The sequence below is a fragment of the Penicillium lagena genome (assembly GCF_028827675.1).
Source record: "Penicillium lagena strain IBT 129212 chromosome Unknown utg000001l_segment0_segment0, whole genome shotgun sequence".
NCBI classification, from domain to species: Eukaryota; Fungi; Ascomycota; class Eurotiomycetes; order Eurotiales; family Aspergillaceae; genus Penicillium; species Penicillium lagena.
Genome location: NW_026623222.1, coordinates 4,041,619 through 4,063,972, shown reverse-complemented (window position 1 = coordinate 4,063,972; position 22,354 = coordinate 4,041,619). Strand labels below are relative to the sequence as shown.

Below are 22,354 nucleotides of genomic sequence, written 5' to 3'. Positions count from 1 at the left end.
TGACAGTTCGATCCCTGCAGGGATACCAATATTGCTGCAACTTGATACCCTTTCGCGCTATTCCTAATATTTGTTCTTTGACGACCTTTATGCTTGACCTTCGCCCTGAGATTTCGCATCGTGCGCTCCCGACGATTACACCAACTAATTCGACTCTGGACATAAGACCGCCCAGACCAGCATGGAGGCCCTTTCACCGCGCACCACCAACCAACTGATCAGACCAAAATCAGTGATGGATCGAAAGGGAATCGAAAAACACCCCGCTGCGAGCGCCGCCCAGAAACCTACCTCGGCTTCAAAAAATCATGCCGATCCGCCACCACCTACAGTCCCCGAACCGGAGGATGGTGGGGAGAGCTACTCAATAGGCGGCTTTCTAGGGAAAGGTGGCTTCGCGGTTTGCTATGAAGGGACACTGGCGCGCAATTCTCGAGTGTTCGCATTGAAAGTGGTCAAGTCCAAAATGCCGCAGAAAAAAATGGAGGAAAAGGTATGTTTTCGTCCCAACTGTCCTCTGGATTTATCTGATAACCTTGCGCAGTTCCGCACCGAGCTCCAAATTCATTCCAAGATGCGACACCCCTATATTGTCCAGTTCTACCGCGCATTCGCTTTTGAGCAAAGTACATATGTCGTGTTGGAGCTATGCCCCAATGGTTCAGTCATGGAGATGGTCCGCAAGAGGCGCTGCTTGAGCCTACCAGAAGTCCGACGGTTTATGATTCAGCTTTGCGCCGCGGTCAAATACCTTCACAAAAGATTCGTCGCACATCGTGACTTGAAGATGGGGAACCTGTTCCTCGACCACAACATGAATATCAAAGTTGGAGACTTTGGGCTTGCCGCCATGATCCTGTCAGACAAGGATGCCAAGCGACGAAATACCTTGTGTGGAACCCCGAACTACATTGCGCCTGAAGTCCTTGACAAGAGCAAGGGCGGACATACTCAGAAAGTCGATATCTGGTCATTAGGTGTGATATGGTAAAGATGTCTGTCTATTCATCCTTTCCAGCTTACTGACTTCCTTCTAGTTTTGCCATGCTTACTGGATACCCACCTTTCCAATCCAAGACCCAGGAAGAAATCTACAAGAAAGTGCGGAGTTTGGCCTATGTCTGGCCCAAAGAATCCGACCACAACAACTATATCCCCGACGAAGCGAAAGATTTGGTCGCCGCTTGCCTGAATCTTGTCGACGAGCAACGCCCTGATCCTGATGACATTGTCGAGCACCCATTCTTCAACATGTATGACGGTTGCATTCCTCGCCAATTGGACCCTGCATGCCGCACCAGCAAGCCCGTCTGGCTCAAGGACCAATCACCCCGAGGCGATTCCATGATCAGTGGCTACGGCCTGGACTCTGACGAAAAACTTCGTGCCTATGTCTATCAGGTCGATGATCCTAGCCAGCGGTATCATTCTTGCAAAGCGGCATTCTACACTCTCGCCGGAGTAGGATACAAGCCAGATGGAACACCGCGAAAGTCCGTGGGTAGGAACTGTTCCAAGTCCGCATTCTCTGAATGCGACGCTGAAGACTCCAAAGGACTACGCCCACTGGTTCCTTTACCCAACAACTTTGTTTACCGCTGGCCACATGATGTTGATGGAGATTGGTGTTTGATCGAGACTTCTCGCAAAGTCTTGCGCAATGAGGACTCTATGGCCAATAGCAGCACTCTCTCGCGACATAGTATCTCCGTCCGAGCCAATACCGCCGTGAGTTGCCGTACCAATGCGGCTCTTGTTGCTGCTCAACAGCGAAGAATGGAGCCGCAGAGCCATGCTGCAGCCCTGCGCCAACAAGCTACTACTGGTAGAACACCTACTAAGAAGACTTTTGGTATCAGCGATCCTTCAGGGTCATTTGGTGGAACTTATTCTGGCCCCAAAGAAGCCAAACCTGAAGTGGCTACTCGCGAGGAGGCACCGTCTGGCGGATTTGCGGAGCGTCCCATTCGCACGCGCAGGATGGTCTCTGCCTCGAATGTACTCTCACAGCACGATACGGACAAAAATGGTGCTCGGCAGCTTGCCAAGTCTACCAGTGTCCCGAACTCGTTGACAGTTGGCAAAACTCGTTCACAATCCCGACGACTGGAAGCTGCGAATCAGGCATCACAACAACCCTCTATTTCAACACGAGAGCGACAGCTGGCGGAAGAAAAGAAGCCACTCGCGCGACAAACGTCCTTGCGATCAACATCTAGAACGGACATGAAAGCGATCGCGCCGAGACTTGAGCACCAGAAGAACACTCCCAGTGACGGTGGCTCTTCTTCAAGCCACAACTCTAAATCCGCTTCTCAGTCGAACGGGATCAGTCGGTCCAACAGCAAAACAGCCTCCTCGGGCAGCAAAGTCCGCTCCAGCCTGGGTCTCAGCCCTCTCTTCCACGCCGAGGATCTCTGCGAGCTGCTTCCTGGTACTTCATTGACAGATGTAAACATGGACCTACGCCTGATGCTTTCCAATCTGGCCAACCACGCATCAGGTCGGCGACGGACTGGGTCCAGAAAGCAGCCCCATACATATGTTATCAAATGGGTGGATTATACCAACCGCTATGGCATTGGATACGTCCTCGACGATGGCAGTGTTGGGTGTGTCTTCAAAGGCGAGAACGGTCAACCGGCAACTAGCGTCGTTGTGCGAGATGGCGAGAGACACATTCGTCGCAAAGCTCGCAGCGAAAGCAAAGAGGAAGACCCGCTACCCTACTCTGAATCAGATCAACTCATTCCTCGAGACGGTGCACCGGTCGAGTTCTACGAGAACCACGACGATGACCTGCTAGGATGCCGTGGAATCAGACGGGCCATGATCTCCCCAGCTGTGTTCGATGTGAAGAACCCGAAAGCAATGAAGCGTAGTAACTCGGGAGTTGAAGCGGCCAAGTGTGACGCGGAGAAAACGAAGCGCGTAAAGCTGGTCGACCAATTCGGCAAATACATGATCGGGTCGCTTGGTCGCCATGGCGATGAGGGGATCGCGCTCGCTGATCTGCCGAGCTTCAACAGTGGCCACTTTATCAAGTTCTACCAGCGACTGGGCAATGTCGGGATCTGGGGGTTTGGCGATGGCGCCTTCCAGGTAAGACGATATCTGAATTCCTTTTTTGATTTCCATCGCACTGACATGTCTCTTTAGTTCAACTTCCCTGACCATACCAAACTCGTCATCTCTCCTGGTCGCACTCGCAGCTCATCGCCATACATAGACTTCTACCACCTGGCTCCGTCTGCTGCCCGATACTTCGCGGCCAAAGGCAAGATGCACCCCTCAGGCTTCGACACTCGCGCTGTTGCTTCCGACGAGGCGGCGACATTCATCAGCATCTCACAGGGAGAAACCGTCAACGCAATCGATGATAGGATCCGTGAAATCCTTGACGCCAACTCTTTCACGCAGAAGATCAGCTTCATCAAAGATGTGTTGAAAGTGTGGATCAAGTACGGCCGTCTTGGAGGTCGTCCGTCATCCAAAGGATCTTCTGCCTCCGAGCCAGCCGAGATGTTCTGGCAAGGCAATCAAGAACGCCCCCAACCGGGTGGCCATGGAACCAAGTTTGTGTGGGTGACCGTTGGTGCTCCGGATGGCGATGGGGAGTATCGCTCCATTGTCATCAAAGACCATGATGAGAAGCGTGCGGGGATGGATCACGAGAAGGAGATGGACCTGCTGAAGGAGCGCTTTCGAGCTATGCCTCTCGGCCGCGATGCCTGATTTACAGCGAGGCTTCTAATTTAAGATGTACCTACCGTGTCACCTCATGATGTTACGACCCGAGCGTGTTGGATACTGGGCGTTTGGAAGGAATTGACAGCTTTTGACCTACTTATTTGGGCCTTTTGGTGTTTCTTATGCTTAGTTTACTTGATTCATTGACTGTGTTTTCCCCTTCTTTCTGTTCACCCTACGGATAACTATCGCCCCCTCCCTTCCACCTCATGTGGGGGGCTGTACCCCCACGTCATGTTGTAGCGGACGATAGCCGACCGGGCGTGTCAGCGTGATAGCTTTCCTGTTGATCCACTCGGCCGCGACAGACGACCGGGACTCAAAGACCTTGGGGATTATTAAAAGCCCTCGAGTTCATCTTATCCTCGTGACCACCACTATCTACGATGCAGAACCCATCTTGTCTCCTATACGGCCCAGGTGATGCCAGGTTCGAAGACCGCCCAGTTCCTAAGATCGAAGATCCACATGATGTTATTATCCGAATCGCCTACGTCGGAGTCTGTGGAAGCGACGTAAGTGTTCTCTCCAGCCACCCAGATACCCGTCACCATCTAAACCCATCCGAAAGGTCCATTTCTGGACGCACGGTGGCATCAAATACCATGTCTCCCAGGACCGCCCTCTAGTAATGGGCCATGAAGCCTCGGGGATCGTGCACGCCGTCGGACCCGCGGTTACCAATCTGGAACCGGGCGATAAAATCGCCATCGAGCCCGGGTATGCCTGTCGCCTTTGTAACATCTGCAAAGCAGGACGCTACAACCTGTGTCCGAAGATGAAGTTTGCCGCGAGTCCACCGTACACACACGGCACGCTGTCAAAGTACTATAAGATGCCTGCGGATTGTTGCTTCAAGATTCCCACGGGAACGGATAGGCCGTTAGGCCTTGATGAAGCTGTGCTGATGGAGCCATTGGCTGTTGCTATGCACAGTGTGCGCCAAGTAGGCATTCATCCCGGCGACAAGGTTCTGGTCTTTGGCTCAGGCACGGTAGGACTTTTATGCGCGGTAGTGGCGCGTGAGTTCGGGGCTGGCTCGGTCGTGATCGTGGACTTGAGTCGTGACAAATTGGACTTCGCACAGAAGTTTATCCCGAATGGGCGGATGGCTTTCTCAACCTATATCCCAAGCAAGGATCTCTCACCAGAAGAGAACGCAAAACAGTTGCGTGCCTTGCATAGCAGCACAGACCTGTCTGATGCAGATGTCCTAGGGTTTGATGTTGCCATTGAGGCTACGGGAGCAGAATCCTGTATTCAGACGGCTATCCACGCGCTAAGAGTTGGAGGCAATTACATCCAGACGGGGATGGGGAAGAGAGTTGTCAATTTTCCTATCTCTTTGGTTGGGGAGCATGAAATCACTGTCAAGGGCTGCTTCCGATATGGAGCAGGTGACTTCAAGATGGGATTGGATATGGTTTCGGCCAAAAGGATTGATTTGAAGCCGCTTATTACCAAGGTCATGCCATTTGAGAATGTCGTTGATGCTTGGGAAACTACCAAGAGAGGCGAGGGGATCAAGACTTTGATCCGAGGAGCGGGATTTGATGAAGAGGATAAGTGAGTGGCTCATAGGGAAAGAGACGTATGTGTGTAATGAGTTACCAAACCTAGAGAACCCCTCCCAAGTCTTTAACTGTACATTCTAAACACTCATTAAGTATTAGTCGGTCGTGAGGTTACCTCAATCAATAAGCCCAAGGAGTTGTCTCCTTGAAGACGGTTTTTACCCTGGCCTCCGCATCCTTCTCCACATCCTTCCCTGTGGGAACGTTGTCCTGCCGAAGTCCCTGGGTGGTTTCTAAAGCACGATCGAGGTCGTACTGCTCCGTCATCAAGCTAAACAACAAGGCCACGCCAGAGATACCACAACAGACAATCCACACAGTGCGCAGGCTGTCCGTGTACGCCTCCTTCAGATTCGTCTTTGTCGCACCGTCCGCCATGGCCTTGATGACTTGAACTAGTCCCGCAGCATCTTTGCTATAGGCATCAGCCATGGATTCCAGTGTTGTGTACTTCATGAGATTACTCCGCATGCGGTTCTGGAAGACGACACCGCCAACAGCGACGCCGATAGCCTGGCCCAAGGCGCGGAAGAAACTGAACATGGCGACGGCAATAGACAAGTTCTCTGGAGTTGATGATGCCTGCACGGCATAGCCCAGGGATGGGAACAGGATTCCCAGTCCCAGCCCGGGTACAATGTTCAATAAGATCCAGCCTGGAACGCTGGTGGTTGTCTTGATAAGAACCAGCAACCCCAAACCGGCGGTAGACACAACCCATCCGAGCCAGATGGCCCACCGGTAATGGCCTGTGACCGTGATCAAGATACCAATCACCAACCCGCTAGGAGCGACAGTAAATGTTTCGGGGAAGAGAGCCACGCCCGACAGAATGGGACTGTACTCCTTCACGGCCTCATAGTATAGAGGCATGTAGTACAGCGCGCACCAGAGGATGAGCCCTTGTAATACGCTGCCAATGAATGAGGCTGTGGCTGTGCGGTTTTGGAATATCACAGGCGGGATGATCGGATCGGAAGCGAAGCGGTATTCGTAGAATGCAAAGAGAAGGAGCCCGGCTATGCCCACGCTCAGTGGCACCAGCGTACGCCATGAGTCCCAGGCATACGAAATGCCACCCCAGGTTAGAGGGATCAGGAAAGATGACAAGCTACCCACGAAAAGAACGGTTCCGGCGTAGTCGATGCGGCGCAGCTTCTCGGTAAGCGAGCTAGGGATAATATTGAGGTTCAGGAACAGAAGGACAAAGACAACCCCGACTGCAATGAATGGGAAGTTGATGTAGAAAATCCATCTCTGTTGAGACCGATTAGATTCTAGAGACACAATGAGTATGGTGGTATACGTACCCAGGACACATTCTCTGCAAATCCTCCACCAAGGATGGGTCCGGAGACTGATCCAATGCTCCACATTGCACTCATGATGCCGAAATATTGCCCACGATACCGTAGCGGAACCAAATCTGTCATGACTATTTCACTCAAGGCAATAATTCCTCCACCACCAACACCCTGCACAGATCGGCCTACCAGCATGTACGTAAAATTATCTGCAATGGCACACACAATAGCACCGATACAAAAGAAGAGGATTGCCACTAGAACCATAGGTCGGCGTCCGAAGATGTTGGAGAGGGAGGCGAAGCTCGGTTGGAATACTGTCTTGGTGTCAATGGAATGAAGCATTAATAAATAGAGGGGAATTCACCAGTCGAGCATAGTAAGAACGATGTACCACTCCAGAATGCCTCGATGGCAGTTCCATTTAGGTCAGTGGCAATGGTCTGAACGGCATTAGCTGGTTATCAAGCGTCAGCCGTCGCGAGAGATGTCCTTACTGGAAGCGCAACCGATATCGATGTCCCATCAAGAGCGGCCATCAACGTGAGGACAGACAAGGTGAAGAAAACCAGAGCACCTTTTCGCCCCAAAGCAAATTTCTCATCAGCCTTCTTCTCATCTTGGATGGATGCTGAATTTCGGGATTCTTTCTCGGGCTCATAGCTGGAAGGATCTGTAACTGGCATGTTGTAGTTTAGGGGTGCTATGAGGGAAACAAAGCAAGGAACTATAGAGATATTCATGTAATAAAGGCTTTACTGAAGTATTTCATTGTAGCCATTCCAGAGATCCCGAAATATATACCCACAAAGTGGCTCCACGCGGCATGATCCATCACGAACACATAGATTTTTGAATAAGCCGAAATAATCCGCCATCTTGGACACAGAACCCTGCGATATACCATAGAAGGAGCTTGTTTATGGTGTCAGAATTACTGATTGTAGTTGAGAAACGGGCTCAGCCGCCCAATTGGAACATAAGAACGCCGAGTCGGCGCAACTCCATGCCGATTGCTCCCATAAATCGCTATTCGGGCCAACTTCCTACCGGGAAGCTACCGGTCGGCTTCTTGATCGCCCCAGCCCGATTGGATACGAGAGAGCCTGATCGCCTGAGATGGCATATGGTGAGACTATGATTCGTGTTCACCTAGAATTAATCGATCGGGTGGAGTAGAGGCTCGGGTTCTAAACTCCGTCTGGAAATCACTAATTTTTTGTCGAAAACAGCTTCTAGATCATTTCCAGTGTCTATGCCATTGAAGGTTCCTTGGCTGTGTTGGACCTAGTCCCCTGATTAAGACTGTGTCTGACGCAAATTCGGATACGAACTATCAAGAAACCTACAGAAGTCGCTTTAATTTGTTGTTCTGGAGCATAAGATCCAGGGCATGCCCAGTTCTCACCGCACTTTTTAAGATCTGCGAAGACGATGCATGTCCCAGAACTGCACAACAGCATGTTGTACATTCGTACCGGCCCTTTGACTTCGAGTTTCCCACATTGTCTACTTTTGCAGCCGGTGCCACTCATTCCGAAGGATCTCCGGTAGTTCTTCCACCAGGCTGGGTCTGTAAGGCTTCCATCCCAGAATTTTTCTTGCTCGCAGAGCACGGCCGCGGGAATTCATACCCCAACTGAGTGACTCAAAGCCGGCATATTGCTTTGCGCTCTCCAGGTCGATGGGTTCCGCTTTAGCCTCGGGCAAGTATCCCAGTTTAGCAGCTACCTCTGCCGTAGTCTGGGCCAGCTCCCCCAGCAATGCTCCCCGTTTTCGGTCAAATAATAAGTCTTTGCACCCCAAAGCCCACTATCAGACCGGCCTGCAATTGCAGCATCCACGAGAAGAACATATACGTCGCTCAGATCATGCACATGGACGTTATTCCAAATGGACTTGCCTGCGCCGATGATCGGGCCCTTTTTCAGCCGCAGTGTCACATTGGCCAGTTCGTAGACTTGTCGGCCACGCTGCGAAACAGGACCGCGTCCTCTACCTGATTTGAATTTAGCACATGTCTTCCATGTTTTCCTCGCGGATGATGCAAAGTGACGAACCGTAGATTGTCGGAGGGCAGACCAGGGCTACTTTGAGCACGTCTGCATATTTCGCTGCCGCATCCAAAACGAGCTGGTCCACATTTCGATGGAAGGCATGGTCTGGAAGATTGAGAAGTTCTTCCACTCCATCCCAGTCGTCGTAAACTTTGTCACTGGGGTTTCCATACTCGCCCTTGTCGGAATCTTCAAACGTGAGGATGCCAGTGCCACCAGTATGCAGCCAGTAGCCTGGGTTTTCTTTTGTGTGTCCGGCAACTAGTCCAGCAGCAATGGCCTTGGCGGATCCCACATGGTCTGAAGCGTCGGCATTGTCTGTTGTCTGGGTGATTAGTGGCGAGCACTATGTTGGAGTCCAAACAATACTCACGCAGTACAATGTCGGCTGAAGCACTTTCGCGCTCCAGCAGGGCAGAATCATCAAGGTCACCGTGGACGACACGAATTGCTGGATACTGGGCCTTGACTTGGTCTCCCTTCTCGGCACTTCGGATAAGGACTGAGTAGGAGAACTCCGGGTGTTTAGCAGTTAGCGTGGCCAGGATATCGCCACCAATATAGCCGGTCACGCCGGTGCTGTGAGTTGTGAGCTCTGTAGATTGAGAGACAGGCTTCGTGAAGTTCCTGAGGAGTGTATTGCTCACATAAACACTTTAGTCATTTGGCTGCTGTACTTTGCTTTGTCGTATAATTTATCATTAACCTAACTGGACGGAGGTCAGGGTTGGAATCGATCAACTTGAAAGCAGTCTTTTAGCGAGGTGGGTTACTTGGTTGGAATACAGATTGTCAAAGAAGATGCCATGGCATTTGACCCATCGTTAAATTAACCCCGCGGTGGAACCATTTGTAAGCAGCCTGTGGACGGTGATTTCTGATCCATACTGATGAAGCCCGGAGATATTCCAACTGGGCAATGGTGGACTATGTGAATCTAGTTCAACATTTTCTATATTTTCCCACAACCATCACCTGATCTAGCTCGAGCCTTATCGCTGAAGGAATGCTCGGCGGCGCCACCCCCGAAGCCTAAGCCGGATCAGATGCACTTTCCTGGAAATGGCAAAAGCTTTTGGATTTCCCACGGAAGTCCTAAATCACCTTTGATGCTTAACCTAGTATAACTCCATTTTTTGAAATTTTTTATCTGGTGCAAAATGTATTAATCATTTCTGGCAGGCCGCACCATACTGACTTGCTCATATCCGGGAAATGGATTAATTGAGCCCAAACTTTGAAACCCATACTTCTCGTACAGGGGCTTCCCTTGCGGCGAGGCAGAAAGATACACTTCCACTCGACTCTCATCAGCGCGTGAGATGCCCCATTGTAACAACTTCGTTGCCAAGCCCTTACCTTGATATGCGGGGTGAACACCCAGCAAATCCAGATCTACATCCAATGTCAGTATTCAAGAAGAGGTAGGAAAAGGACAAAGACAGACAGTAGTGAGGCCGTTCGCCCATCCACTTTTCGTGCTGCACATCCATGGCTTCGAGAAACCGCCCGCATAGCTCCGCATCACACTCCTTGGGAAAATCCATCTTGTCTTCCTCTGCGTCTTCATGCGCGCGCGAGTCATGATCTGCAGACACGGGACGTTTCCACTTTGCGAACGCCACGATCGCGGCTGGATCGGAGGCTTTGACCACTTTGATAAAGCTCTCGTATCCCTGGCCCGCGATTGACCGCGCCATGCCCGCGCCGAAAAACTCGGCGATAAGCCAGTCTCGTATCTCGGGCGTGTGAGGGAACATGGTCCGGTTGAATTCGTCGTCGAAGGCAGCTATGAACACGTCGGCAAATTGGGCTGCATCATTTGCTTCTGCCAAAAGGATTTCGAAAGCCATCTTTTCTTCCTGTGTTCCGAGTGGAAGAGCATGCTTCCTGTGGGAAGACTGAACAGGAGAGAACGTGACACGTGACCGACGACCAAAAAAGAGGCAATAATAAGTCATTGGATGAATAGTACTGTACCTATTATTTGATCTGAATTTATTCAATATGCTAATTCGCCATTTTTTCAGCGAAGTATTAGACATTAAACAGAAGTACTGCAGACGTGACAGACTGCGAAACTCCCCATATATGCACCTCGCTCACTCGATACTTAGAATATATACCCAATCCGAAATGAGAAAACTCTGTATGTACCACATCGGTCGCTGTCCATCCTGCAATCACACGGTTGGCCGCTTCACATAAGGAGCCGAGTACAATTGTGGATACAGAGTGGGAGATTGGTTAAAGTAGACCGGTTCCCGAAGGGACTTCCATTCTTGAAAGTTTCGACCGCGTCGGCTTCTTTTCTCAGCTTTGTGCTTTCCCAGCACCGGTCAGCACTGGTTCAGGAACACTGAGCGGGCTGACGTGGCCCTCTCCGGGTTGTGTATTCAGTATATCAGATCGTCTAGCAGGCGTGGCGGATGTTCTCCCACCATGGGTCGGTAAAAGCGAACGGCGGATGCGTGGGTCATCGGGTTGTTGCTGCTTGCTCTGGCTGCTTTTGGAGGCTTCCATTTCATCTTTGACGCTTTGGTACATGCTTTCAACAATGAATATCTCTTCTTGGACATCGAGGTCACAGCCTTCCAAACAAAATTCGCGTTCACGCTGCTCAATGTATTCTCGAATATTCTTCCATCGATTCTGGTACTGCTTCAGACGGTCCGGTAATCCGGAGCCTCGGAGGTAGGTTAGGATACCCGCCAGGATCGTGTTGATGGCGCCGAATGCCGTGACTGCCGTGTGCGGTCCGCTCGCAGCACCAAGAGCAGTTACCGCCGCGGCCACGACAATTTGAATTCCAAGGCATGTGTTGATCATCCAGCTGAACATGCGATATCCACGCCCAGCGTTGGTTTCATTCGTCACGACACGCGTGTAAATACCGACATTGTCTGCGGGGCGGGGAAGATGCCCTCCTTGCGTGAGAGCAGGCACGCTGTCGATGCCCGTTAGAGAGCGGAAGACAAGGAGCTTGTCGTAAGGTGGGATGAGAGCATCGCTGTTGGTGGTTGGAGGAGCGAAGGATTTCGGACCTGGTTGGTTTCCATTTTGGGTCGTGGGTTCGTGTTGTGATACGGGTGGATAGCCCTTCTCTTCACGGTCGAGCGCTGCCTCGACAACACGACGCAAAAGACTCCCTGATCTGCTTGACATGGTTGTGTGTGTGTGAACTGACTCGACCCAGACAGAGCGTGAATGACAGTGAACAGAAGCACAACTAAGAGGGCCCGAGAGGAAGATCCTTCGTACTTATAGTAGCTAGGTAATAGATTTAGAAACCGGAATTTTTTTGGAAAGCTTTACTTGCGTAACCCACCCACGATTGCAGATTGCATTCCACCTTAGTGCGGATTCAGATTCGTTCCGAGGCTCCAGTGCAAATCTACTGCTGGTTCAAGGCGCCTCAAGGGCCGATATGCGCTATTGACTTCCTAGAGCGGCAAGCCGGGTGGGTGAAACCTGCAGGGTTTGGAAGACGGACGGGCACTAAGAAGACGACCTGGACCATAGCGGTGCCAACGAACTTAGAGTTCGACGTCAAGGGTGGGCAGTTTGAGGGAAAGCCACGTGCCAAGACACTTCATCCCGAAAATTGTGACTCGAATGGAGATCTGCACGGAGAGTTCACGAGAAATAGTCAAGAACGGTGGAGTCAGCACGGTCATTGGAGGAATCAGATGTCAGGATCGCGATTGCGGTCCAAGGAGGCGTGCCGATCTTTGTCCTTCTGGATCTGTGCAAAATCCTCCGATGTTCACGTTGTGGATGCAGTCGCTTGCCGCCCCTACATTTAGCCAGCCCTCGTCACGCGAGAGTGCATGACAGGTGGAGAAACCGCCCCAGTCGGGATGATTGAGATAGTCCCTCTGCAGGCGAACCGCGATGGAGGTGGAGAATGACAGACCACTCATGACGCGCTCGATGCCTGTCAGCAGAAGAGCTCAGAGGTGGAGATTTCCTCCCTGCCGACTTATCCACCAAGATGAGTGATGGGAATGCCGTGGTATCGCATTGGAAGGCACGCGATCTAGAATGTCCCTTATCTGGGAAGACACGGAACACCAGTTCGGCTGGTCATGGCCCCAGTGCTGGAGACCCCCTGAGCACGACGCGGGTTGTGGGTTGTACTCTAGTGGACCTTTGTTCGTGCCGAGCACGGACATCTGGGATGATTGGCCAGTGCGCAACCCGTGGCGGGCTGAGTTTGTTTTCGGCAACAGTCTTATGTTGCGGGACTTTTGGCTAGTTCTGTTTCCTAGGGAGCTGAGGCATAATGCCAAGGGATGTGCCGGGCCGTGACAGATCTAGGCCGAATCCCATGGTTGGTCACGTCACGCTGGATCTATCGCACATCATGAGACTTCGCGCTCCCTGCGCTTACCTTCACGACCATAGAGATTAATGTTATAGAACTGCCTAGGAGCCGGAAGAGCAGCTTTAACACCGGAGGGGTTACGCCTGGACACCGTGACTTCGTACCTTAGAGAAGGTCAAGGCGGCCGTAGGTTATAATGAAGGTCCTTATAGATACTATACACAACAAAACCTTTGATGATTCTTATTCGTATTACTGTTTCATTTACGCCACCAAACCCTCGACTGAACAGACCTTCCCCCGGTAGAGGTCTTCGCGGCCGCGTCACGAAGTTCACTCTGAACTCGTCAAAGCTTCAAATATTGGTCCCAGCATCGCCCGACAGTAATCCCAGTGCTTTGATACTCTGGCTTTGAGAGTATTCTGTTGGCCAACTCATGGGAACTGTTCTCCGCCTGCGTTCGTCTGCCCAAAGGTAGAAGTAATTTACAGAAGCGCGGGGCATGAACAAGAGAAAGAAATATATTTTCAAGATGTACATATCGTGCAGAATTGATCAATATCAAGACTTTGGACCTCCAATAGTAATACTAAGAAGACTGGGGTTCGAATCAGAAAGAAGACCCGAGGCGTTTGGCGCATCATCAGGAGTGATATCATCATAAGCAAAGGCATAACCCTTCCCATCGACCTCATGCTGGTGCACAATCTTGCTGTAGTAGTTGGTCGGAGATGTCGTGTAGTAATAGCTCGAGTCGAGACTCGGTTGTATATTACCTCCCTTGAGGAAAAATGTCGACCGATCAAACGCAGCGCAGAGACGCGGAACAACAGCTCGATGGACGGCATTGTCAGTTGGCTCAATGGCAAATGGACCGGTATTACACCCAAATATATCGCCGGCGGTTGGCTGTGCATATGCTCGATTGTCGCCTACGCAGGCCAAAGTACTGTTCGACGCCGTACAGTTTACTAGGCCAGGTGCGGCTTGGGTGTCAATTGTTAGGGGTGTGGTCTCGTATTTAGCCCAAACTTGAGAAACGTAGCGTGTCCAGTAGGAGGCAAAAGCATCCGAATTTTGGCTTATATAGTCGTAAGGAGCCATAACGCGAAGCAAATTGCCGCTACTATCGGTCATACATAGTTCGTCCCAGGGCTGACCATCTGAGGATGCCTGCGCACTCAAGGCGCTACAGATGGATGACACAGCATCCGCTGGCACACCAAGGGCCGTTTGGGTGCCATTGCTGCCCTGTACCTCTATACCGAGTGGAAGACCAACAAAGTCAACATAGCTTAGATTGACCGTAATACCGCCAGAGTTTGTTGTGAGCTCGACGATGCCCCAGTTGACGCTTGCACTTGGATCATCCGGGTTGACTGCCGACGGTTCAACCAGAGATAGAAAACCCGTGCTATTTAGTGAAATATAGAACGTCAAGTCGCCATCTGCAACCCAAATGCGACCCGCTGACACATAGCTTGGAAGGAAAAAGGAAGTAGTTGTTCCATAATCACCAATAGGAATAGCAATCTCTTCGGTAATTATTTGGGGAACTGTAAGACTGCCATTGCCGATTGGAGTATACCAACTTCCGCTAGGTGTAAGACAGACAATAGATCCAGTAGAATCAAGTCCAGTGACATAGATATTGACACTGTCACTCTGAAAATTGTTGTACACAGAGACTGACAGCGCCTCGGCGGCACCGGGTGACGCAGGAGAATTCTTGTGACCATGGCGAGAGGGGTTTGTCGCGTTGAGAGTATCTTGCGATGTAATGGCAAGATCATTCACACCACCAGGATGGACAACGATAGGAACGGCCAGGGAATAACCAATAAGGGCGACAATTGTTGCTACCGCAAATTTTTGGACGATATGCATTGTATTGCAGAAATACACCATAGATCAAGAATTCAGAAGGCAGGAAGCAGTAGGCAGGTGGGCATGAATATAGTCTGCATGTAGATTCGAGATTCGCCAGATCAGGGTGATTATATAGACATCTGTCGGGTGGACGATATTCTCGTCCTTCTTCCATGTTACATTCGATTATTTACTATTATAGGTAGTGTCCCATTTTATCTTTGTTTCAAGTTCGAAATCATACTCACATATTCCACCTAGAGGTTATGATTGCAACTACATCTGATCGTAGATGGTGCTAAATAAGTCACAGATGAGTGGGGTATCGATCAGAAGCTATCTTCATCGTCGTTCAGCATAAAGTCCAAATGGTGGCAGCCCGCTTTGATAACTTTAGACCTAAGGTGCAACGTCTCTGGTGCGAATTATTGAGCTGAAATTACGCATAGCATAGAATATCATTAGAGCTAGGTACACACAAGTAGATGTGACTGTCAGTTAACTCGATGATTCATAAGAACTGCGCGAGTTCCGCAAGGAGACAGGATGTGGAACACATCGTGATTTCGTGCGGGAAGAGAGTTAGCGCCGAGTATGTTAGCGGCCTTAATCTCAGAAGGAATAAAAAAGCCACGACGAGGTTGTGATTCACCAATAGCCCCCTTGAAGTAGATATCGAATGCTACTTTACTGGCGCCGATCTCGTGCAGCACATCTCCATCAGACTCGTTGGATCGCAGCCCGTTGTTTTGAATTGGCAACGTGGAGCTGCAGCAGTTGAGCCCTGAGTGCGAGCTGTCTTCTTGTCCGAGTCTAGACTGTTGACTTAAGCCGTGCATTGTCGCATTGTTCCATCCAGTTGGAAATTTGTGGGGATGGTGGAGACAATGTCGGCGATCTGCCCTGCCATTGACGAATGCGCTTGTACCTGCAGGAACGACTTGGATTTTAGCACTACATAGTAGCGTTTCAGCACTAACATTTGCAACCTGCTGCATTACCACCCCCCAAGCGGCTGATGTTGGGGGCTACACGCTGGGACTAAAATTTGAAGGCGGGGCTCTAGCAAATCAAAGCATTTTCGCGTACAAGATCGTTGCCTTCACGGCGCGCAGAGAATTTCGAGTCGTTTTGCTCTTCAGATCGACATATAGTCATACATTTAAGATGAACAGAAAGGGAAATGCAGCATTTCTACCATCCCATTCCAAAATTTGCTGAGGCGCCCCCTAAGGGCATTTTATATCCTGTCTAATGAGGAGCATATTTCATTTACAAGATGGCACATACTACTATGCCCGAAAGAAAAGTTGAACTCTTCAAATTGTACTATGAGAGCATCTAAAGGACCAGGGAATATGTTACTTGGGACCCGGACGCCCGAGTTTGTCGCAAGGAATCTCAGATGTAACCTGGAATGACTCGTAGAATGACTCGTTTTACCAAGTCGAAAGAGTCTGAAGGAGGGGTGTGATAACGGAGATTAAACAATTGATGATTGGACAGGATTTCCGAGCTGATCGAAGCAGTGAGCTCTTAATAGGCAAGACTGCGATCTAATCAAGCAGGTTCATAGCTTCTTACGTCTCTTCTTTAATGCGGAAATATCACCTGATAAATAATCTACTGAAGGTTTCAGGTAGTTTGTAAAGTTCGTCTATGCTCCTGGGTTTCTCGACCCCCATTTACAGGCCTCTGCGAAGCCGCATACGTGACCGAGTGCAGATTACTATACATAGTTAGCTGGCGTTCAGTTCGGAAAGTATACTCCGTTCTATAAGGTCTATTCGTTCATGTCTCGAGTAAGTAACTGACTGTAGCCTTACCCGGAAAAAGGCTAATGAGACGTGCGGCTTTCCTCTACTCTGTTTCCAAGATCGGTGTGTCTCGGCCGCAGCAACTCTGGAAGCCTTCCAAGTAGATCCATCTCACGCGGCGCTCCCGCTAGTATGGCCTTTGCCGGGCTTAGCCAGGTGGGTTACGGATCTCTCAAGCTTCAGTTTTCAACGTGCTGGTTGGAGAAATGGGTTCCCTCGCCAGCACATCCAATCGGCGCGCGTCTGCCATGAGGCCAGCGCTGCCTCAGTGCCTCTGACTCGCCCTGTTTGGGGGGGGGGGCAACCTTAAAGTGGGTCATGCACAATTTCAGCGGGCCCCCGCATAAAAAAGTAATGAGCGGGTTGGTTGTGCACATAGCACAACTAAAGGACTAAAGGAGTGGATCGGGCGATACGAGAATGGTAGGCGAGGACGATAGCCGAGAAACGGGCGGGGCGACCGGAGGAGAACATACTTTCACTCCCTTTGGCACACATCTATATAGACCATTGAGAGCTAAATAAGGACAGACGGTTGGGAATTTCACTTCTTCGCTTTCATCTTCCCCCCTCCCTTTCTCGTCTTGAACCCAGCCACTAGACCAAGCTACTACCGCCAGAATGCCAGATGTCAAGAGGCCCGTGAGGATCGCCAATTGCTCCGGCGCTGCCAGTACGGCCCCCATGGTGGATAACATCAACCATGCTCTCGAATACAAGATTCACTAAAAGCTTTTGTCTTAGGCGACCCGGGCGTGCACATGTACAACCAGGCCAAGCACGGCCCCGTGGATGTGATTACGGGAGACTATCTCGCCGGTATGTTTTGGGAGTCTCAATCGATCACATGGATCCTGTCCTCTGCGATTAAAGCGGTCGCTAACCTCACTATCCCTTCGCAGAGGCTAATTTAGCTAACCATGCCGTGGAAATTAAGAATTCAACAGGTCCCGGCTGGGTTCCAACAGCATGGGATGGGCTCCAACAGACCCTCGAGATCGCTGCGGAGAAACACATTAAGATCGTGATCAACGGAGGCGCCATCAACCCAAGAGGACTAGCCGAGGAAACGCACAAGTTGGTCAAAGAAAAGGGACTTGACTTGACTGTCGCCTACGTCGATGGAGACAACGTCATCCACAAGGCTCAGCGCATCTTAGAAGATATCAAATCTGGTGCTCTCACCCACCTGGATGGCCACAATGAGAACGTCCATCTGGTGAAGGACTCCATGGAATTCTTGGACCACCCCGAAACTATGCCGGTGGTCTGCGCGAATGCCTACCTTGGCTACCGTGCAATTAAGGCGGGTCTCGATCAAGGCGCAGAAATTATCATTTGCGGGCGTGTGGCTGATGCATCCCCCGTCATCGCCGCTGCCGCCTGGTGGCATAACTGGCAGGAGTCCGATCTGGACCAGCTGGCCGGCGCCCTGATCGGTGGCCATCTCATCGAATGCTCTACCTACGTCACAGGCGCAAATTTCTCGGGCGCTTTTCGTTATCCTCCAGAAACCTTTGTCGGGCTTGGTCTTCCGATCGTTGAGATTGCTAGCGGTGGTGACTGCGTCGTGACGAAACACGAGAGTCTCAAAGGCATCGTCACCCCGGATACTGTTAAATGTCAGCTTCTCTATGAGCTTCAAGGAAACATTTATCTCAATAGTGATGTCAAGGCAGATATCACCCACATCAGGGTTGAAGAGGAGGCGAAAAACAGGGTTCGTATCTCGGGTGTCAAGGGTCACCTCCCTCCCGCAACCACCAAACTAGCCATCTTCTATGAAGGGGGTTATCAGTGTGAGATGCTATTGAACGCGACTGGATATGCAACAAGCCACAAATGGGATATCCAGGAGGCACAAGTCCGGGACAAACTGGATGAGTGGGGAGTCACAAGCCAGCTGGATGTGCTCGACTTCCAGCGTGTGGGTGTGCCCATGGACAACCCAACCTCGCAGCTTGTCTCTACTACTTATCTACGAATCTTTGCTCAGGCTAAAGATCCAAAGATTCTCGGCCACGTACCAGCTGCGTGGCACTTCAGTTTCATGGCCCACTTTGCTGGCATGCACTGCACCCTGGATATGCGAACTGCCGTTCCAAAACCGTTTCTGGGGTTCTTCCCCGCCAAGCTCCTGCAATCTGAGCTTGAAGAAGCTATCAATATTTTCGGTCGTGATTCTGTCCAACAACCCAGGCGCACCGTTGTTGGTCCACCCAAGGCAACCGAACCTTTGAAGGACAGAGATAACTATGACGCGTCTGGTACAACGTCACTCGCTACCTTCGGTGAGACTGTTAATAGACCGCTCGGAGATATTGCCCTTGGAAGATCGGGCGATAAAGGTGGGAACGTCAATATTGGCCTATACGTGCAAACGGATAAGCAGTGGAGGTGGTTCCGCTCTTTCATGACTCGAGCCAAGTTGCAAGAGTTAATGGGTACCGACTGGCAAGATTGGTATTTCATCGAGCGTGTAGAGATGCCCGAAATCTATGCCGTGCACTTCGTCGTTTACGGGCCGCTGGGTAGAGGTGTGAGTAGTTCGAAGCTGCTGGACGGACTCGGAAAGGGATTCGCGGAATTTATTCGTGCTGTTCATGTTCCTATCCCCAAAGATTGCTTTTAGATGTGACACCTCTGGACCGGGCAGCGTACTTATCCGCTACGTACCTAGATTGAAATATGGGTCAATCACACTCCGTCATCGATGATTCAGGACCTAATGAACCCCAATGCAAAGTCTTCTTTGCGGGAGTAAAGTCTTGCGGGAGCATCCTTTCTCACACAGGCAATGTCTCGATATCAAGGAAAGAAAGGAAATCATGTTCGACAACTTCGCAATCACACACGAGGCTATTGCCGAGATTGCAAGATAGACCTAAGTCAACACGATGGGCAACACAACTAGCTAACAATCACATAGATCCACAAATACATTCATAAACTCCGCTGAAATCCTTGTAGTAACAATCATTCGCACGACAAGGGATGACATCATTACTAGTTGCCTGCTGGCCGTCTAGAGACAAATCAGATCTAATAAATTCAGATCAGACGAATATAAGAAGAATAAACGTACCAGCAATACAACGTTTCTCTACAGTGGCAACCAAACAGGCTGTGGCGAATAGGGTGAGAGCAAAGAAGGTATAGTGGATATGCATTTTGCTTCTTTTTGCAGTTTGGAACGCAAGATACCAAGACAATAGTTGAGTTACAATTCTCAAAGTAAAGCGGGAGATAAAGAAATGAAAATGGTAGGATTATGAACTAAAGACTATCTAGTAGTGACGGGAAAGCGGCTTAAATAATTTCCTAGACGCTAGGCCCTTGAAAAGAATATAGTAGTGTTAAAATTACGACCTATGCTCATCCTTGCCATGAATCCTTCCTCGGGGCCCCTGAATGCTTTAATTCGAGATATTCAGTAGTGAATGTCGTCCTTATTAGGAATATCTCTTATATTCTGGTTACTAATAGTAGTACATAAAACGTTTTTAAGTTATGTGATAGTTCTGTGTTGAGCGTCCATGACCACGTCGATCATGTGCAATGACAAGGTACCCGCGGTCGGCCAGGGAGACCATCTGATTCTCCTAGTTATCGCCGCTCAAGGGCCAGCCATGCGAGAATGTCACAATTCGGCCATTGTATTTCCCCCAATCCTTGCAAAAAAGCTTGGCTCCATCTCGAAGCTTTGAGGTATGGCATAGTCGTCGAAGTGACCAGTCAAGATGACGATTAATATATGTTTCACAGAATTGCGATAGTTCGCAAAAATTAGCAAGACCTGCCCTAAGCGCGAGGCAAGCAGAGTAGTTCTTATTGTTGTGAGCCTTGTTAGTCATTACAGTCATCGACGTCATATTGCTTCCATTCATATCTAAAGTTAGAAACTGCAGCTTTATTTCAGGTTGAACCTTTTCCGTTTGCAGGGCCACTTAAGCAAGACCCACAGACATTCACCGCAACTTTTGCGACTGTTCGTTTCTTTTTCTTTCTTTTTTTTTTGGCTGGCGACCAAAGAGCAAAATGAGCCGTTAAAATCTTGCGCCCTAGCTGATCGCTTTGCGCACATGAGTTGATATTCGTGCATCTTTCGCCTTATCGCGCTAGTCTCCCAAACCACCCCCACCTAACCCAGTTAACGGCAACATTGCTATCGGTCGGAGTAGTGGCCACAGCCGAATGTGGAGCAGTTGAATCCGGCAAAGTTCCCCGCCCTGTGAGTGACAGACCTGACTAACAGGCGGCCTTTTCTCGACATTTCCTGCTCCTAAACGCGCACAATCATCGCCACCGACCGAAATCTGTTTCTCGAAGTTGATTAGAGCAATATGGGCGATGCACCGCTGTCGAAGGAGCGTCTGCTCGTGGTTTTCTACCAGCAGTTGCCCACATCGCTGGTGGCGTACATCCAAAGCAAGTTCCCCAATGCCGAGGTCACCGTGTATAGGCCGATCAAGGACGTTCCAGTCCCAAGCGGTAAGTCACTGCCGAATTCGTTGACGGACCAGAAACTAAGAGCGTTGTACTATAGATTTGTGGGACAATGCGACTATTCTGGTCACGTACACAACTCTCCCCGATCTCAAAGACGCGAAGAAGTAAGCTCTCACAACCCCTGTTCATAAAACCTCTCAACTTATTGTGACTACAGCCTAAAGCTTATCCACTTCCTTTCCGCTGGCCTGGATCATCTCGTGAACCACCCTGTTTTGAAGGAGAGCGATATACCCATCACTACGAGCTCGGGCATCCACGGTCCACCGATCTCAGAATGGACCGTGATGAACTGGCTAGTCTCGTCGCGTTATTACGTCAAAACGTACGAGGCACAGAAGGAGCATAAATGGAACGCGAAAGAGAGTTATATGCAGGGGATGCACGACCAGGTCGGCAAGAAAGTTGGAATCCTGGGATATGGAAGCATCGGACGACAGAGTATGCCATTCGCCTGACCCTTCGATTTGGGATTCTGGCTGATAAGATTTTAGTTGCCCGTGTTTCGAGTGCAATGGGCATGACCGTCCATGCCTATACGGCCTCACCTCGCACAACTCCAGAGTCAAAGCATGACACTGGCTATATCGTGCCCGGCACCGGTGACGCCGATGGCTCGATCCCTGCTTCCTGGCACCATGGTGCGGACAGGGAATCTGTCCGCTCTTTCTTGGCCATTGGTCTCGATCATCTTGTCATCTCTCTACCCCTAACTCCACAAACCACCCATCTTCTCGGACCGGAGGAATTCTCAATCCTGTCAGACAACTGCAGCCACCCCGACAGCAAGCCTTACGTGACGAACATTTCCCGGGGCAAGGTCATTGACCAGGATGCTTTGATTGCGGCCTTGAAATCGGGCCAGATCGGTGGTGCTGCGCTGGATGTGACTGACCCTGAGCCTCTGCCGCAGGATCATCCCTTGTGGGATGCGCCGAATGTCCAGATCAGTCCTCATATCAGTGGTCTGGGCAAAGAGTACTTCCCACGATCTATGGATATCTTGGCCACGAATTTGGAAAGAATGAAGAAAGGAGAGCCTTTGATTAATTCTTATAGACGAGGGAAGGCATATTGATGACAAATATAGGCCTGGAAACCATTCACTTCACCAATGCTCTGCTCTAGGATTTAGACGAAAACTTT

At 50.3% G+C, this 22,354-nt stretch overlaps 10 protein-coding genes across 10 annotated transcripts; 5 read left to right on the top strand and 5 right to left on the bottom strand.

Annotated features, from left to right (window-relative positions):
- Positions 1–181: 181 nt before the first annotated feature.
- N7510_001784 (CDC5/polo family serine/threonine-protein kinase) lies at positions 182–3,735 on the top strand (the record flags this gene model as incomplete). The annotated part of the gene is made up of 4 exons (XM_056973711.1): positions 182–493; positions 545–987; positions 1,038–3,102; positions 3,160–3,735. The coding sequence occupies 4 exons, from the start codon at positions 182–184 to the stop codon at positions 3,733–3,735; spliced, it is 3,396 nt and encodes a 1,131-aa protein (XP_056838828.1).
- Positions 3,736–4,136: 401 nt separating this feature from the next.
- N7510_001783 (NAD(P)-dependent alcohol dehydrogenase) lies at positions 4,137–5,314 on the top strand (the record flags this gene model as incomplete). Its single annotated transcript, XM_056973710.1, has 2 exons — positions 4,137–4,265; positions 4,322–5,314. Coding segments are annotated over 2 exons (1,122 nt in total), but the record flags the coding sequence as incomplete, so codon positions are not given.
- A 130-nt stretch (positions 5,315–5,444) lies between these two features.
- Positions 5,445–7,314, bottom strand: N7510_001782 (uncharacterized protein; the record flags this gene model as incomplete). The annotated part of the gene is made up of 4 exons (XM_056973709.1): positions 5,445–6,581; positions 6,635–6,945; positions 7,023–7,071; positions 7,126–7,314. The coding sequence occupies 4 exons, from the start codon at positions 7,312–7,314 to the stop codon at positions 5,445–5,447; spliced, it is 1,686 nt and encodes a 561-aa protein (XP_056838826.1).
- An 823-nt stretch (positions 7,315–8,137) lies between these two features.
- N7510_001781 (uncharacterized protein) lies at positions 8,138–9,278 on the bottom strand (the record flags this gene model as incomplete). The annotated part of the gene is made up of 4 exons (XM_056973708.1): positions 8,138–8,394; positions 8,442–8,601; positions 8,711–9,003; positions 9,059–9,278. Coding segments are annotated over 4 exons (930 nt in total), but the record flags the coding sequence as incomplete, so codon positions are not given.
- Positions 9,279–9,850: 572 nt separating this feature from the next.
- N7510_001780 (GNAT family N-acetyltransferase) lies at positions 9,851–10,538 on the bottom strand (the record flags this gene model as incomplete). The annotated part of the gene is made up of 2 exons (XM_056973707.1): positions 9,851–10,080; positions 10,133–10,538. The coding sequence occupies 2 exons, from the start codon at positions 10,536–10,538 to the stop codon at positions 9,851–9,853; spliced, it is 636 nt and encodes a 211-aa protein (XP_056838824.1).
- A 460-nt stretch (positions 10,539–10,998) lies between these two features.
- N7510_001779 (uncharacterized protein) lies at positions 10,999–11,850 on the bottom strand (the record flags this gene model as incomplete). Its single annotated transcript, XM_056973706.1, has 1 exon — positions 10,999–11,850. One exon carries the CDS (start codon positions 11,848–11,850, stop codon positions 10,999–11,001), a length of 852 nt encoding a protein of 283 aa, XP_056838823.1.
- Positions 11,851–12,729: 879 nt separating this feature from the next.
- On the top strand, positions 12,730–12,996 carry N7510_001778 (uncharacterized protein; the record flags this gene model as incomplete). The annotated part of the gene is made up of 1 exon (XM_056973705.1): positions 12,730–12,996. One exon carries the CDS (start codon positions 12,730–12,732, stop codon positions 12,994–12,996), a length of 267 nt encoding a protein of 88 aa, XP_056838822.1.
- A 578-nt stretch (positions 12,997–13,574) lies between these two features.
- Positions 13,575–14,900, bottom strand: N7510_001777 (glycoside hydrolase family 64 protein; the record flags this gene model as incomplete). Its single annotated transcript, XM_056973704.1, has 1 exon — positions 13,575–14,900. The coding sequence occupies one exon, from the start codon at positions 14,898–14,900 to the stop codon at positions 13,575–13,577; it is 1,326 nt and encodes a 441-aa protein (XP_056838821.1).
- Positions 14,901–17,320: 2,420 nt separating this feature from the next.
- Positions 17,321–19,331, top strand: N7510_001776 (acyclic terpene utilization AtuA family protein; the record flags this gene model as incomplete). Its single annotated transcript, XM_056973703.1, has 3 exons — positions 17,321–17,372; positions 17,444–17,518; positions 17,602–19,331. 3 exons carry the CDS (start codon positions 17,321–17,323, stop codon positions 19,329–19,331), a joined length of 1,857 nt encoding a protein of 618 aa, XP_056838820.1.
- A 1,711-nt stretch (positions 19,332–21,042) lies between these two features.
- Positions 21,043–22,286, top strand: N7510_001775 (D-isomer specific 2-hydroxyacid dehydrogenase family protein; the record flags this gene model as incomplete). The annotated part of the gene is made up of 4 exons (XM_056973702.1): positions 21,043–21,190; positions 21,246–21,312; positions 21,366–21,649; positions 21,703–22,286. 4 exons carry the CDS (start codon positions 21,043–21,045, stop codon positions 22,284–22,286), a joined length of 1,083 nt encoding a protein of 360 aa, XP_056838819.1.
- Positions 22,287–22,354: the final 68 nt, after the last annotated feature.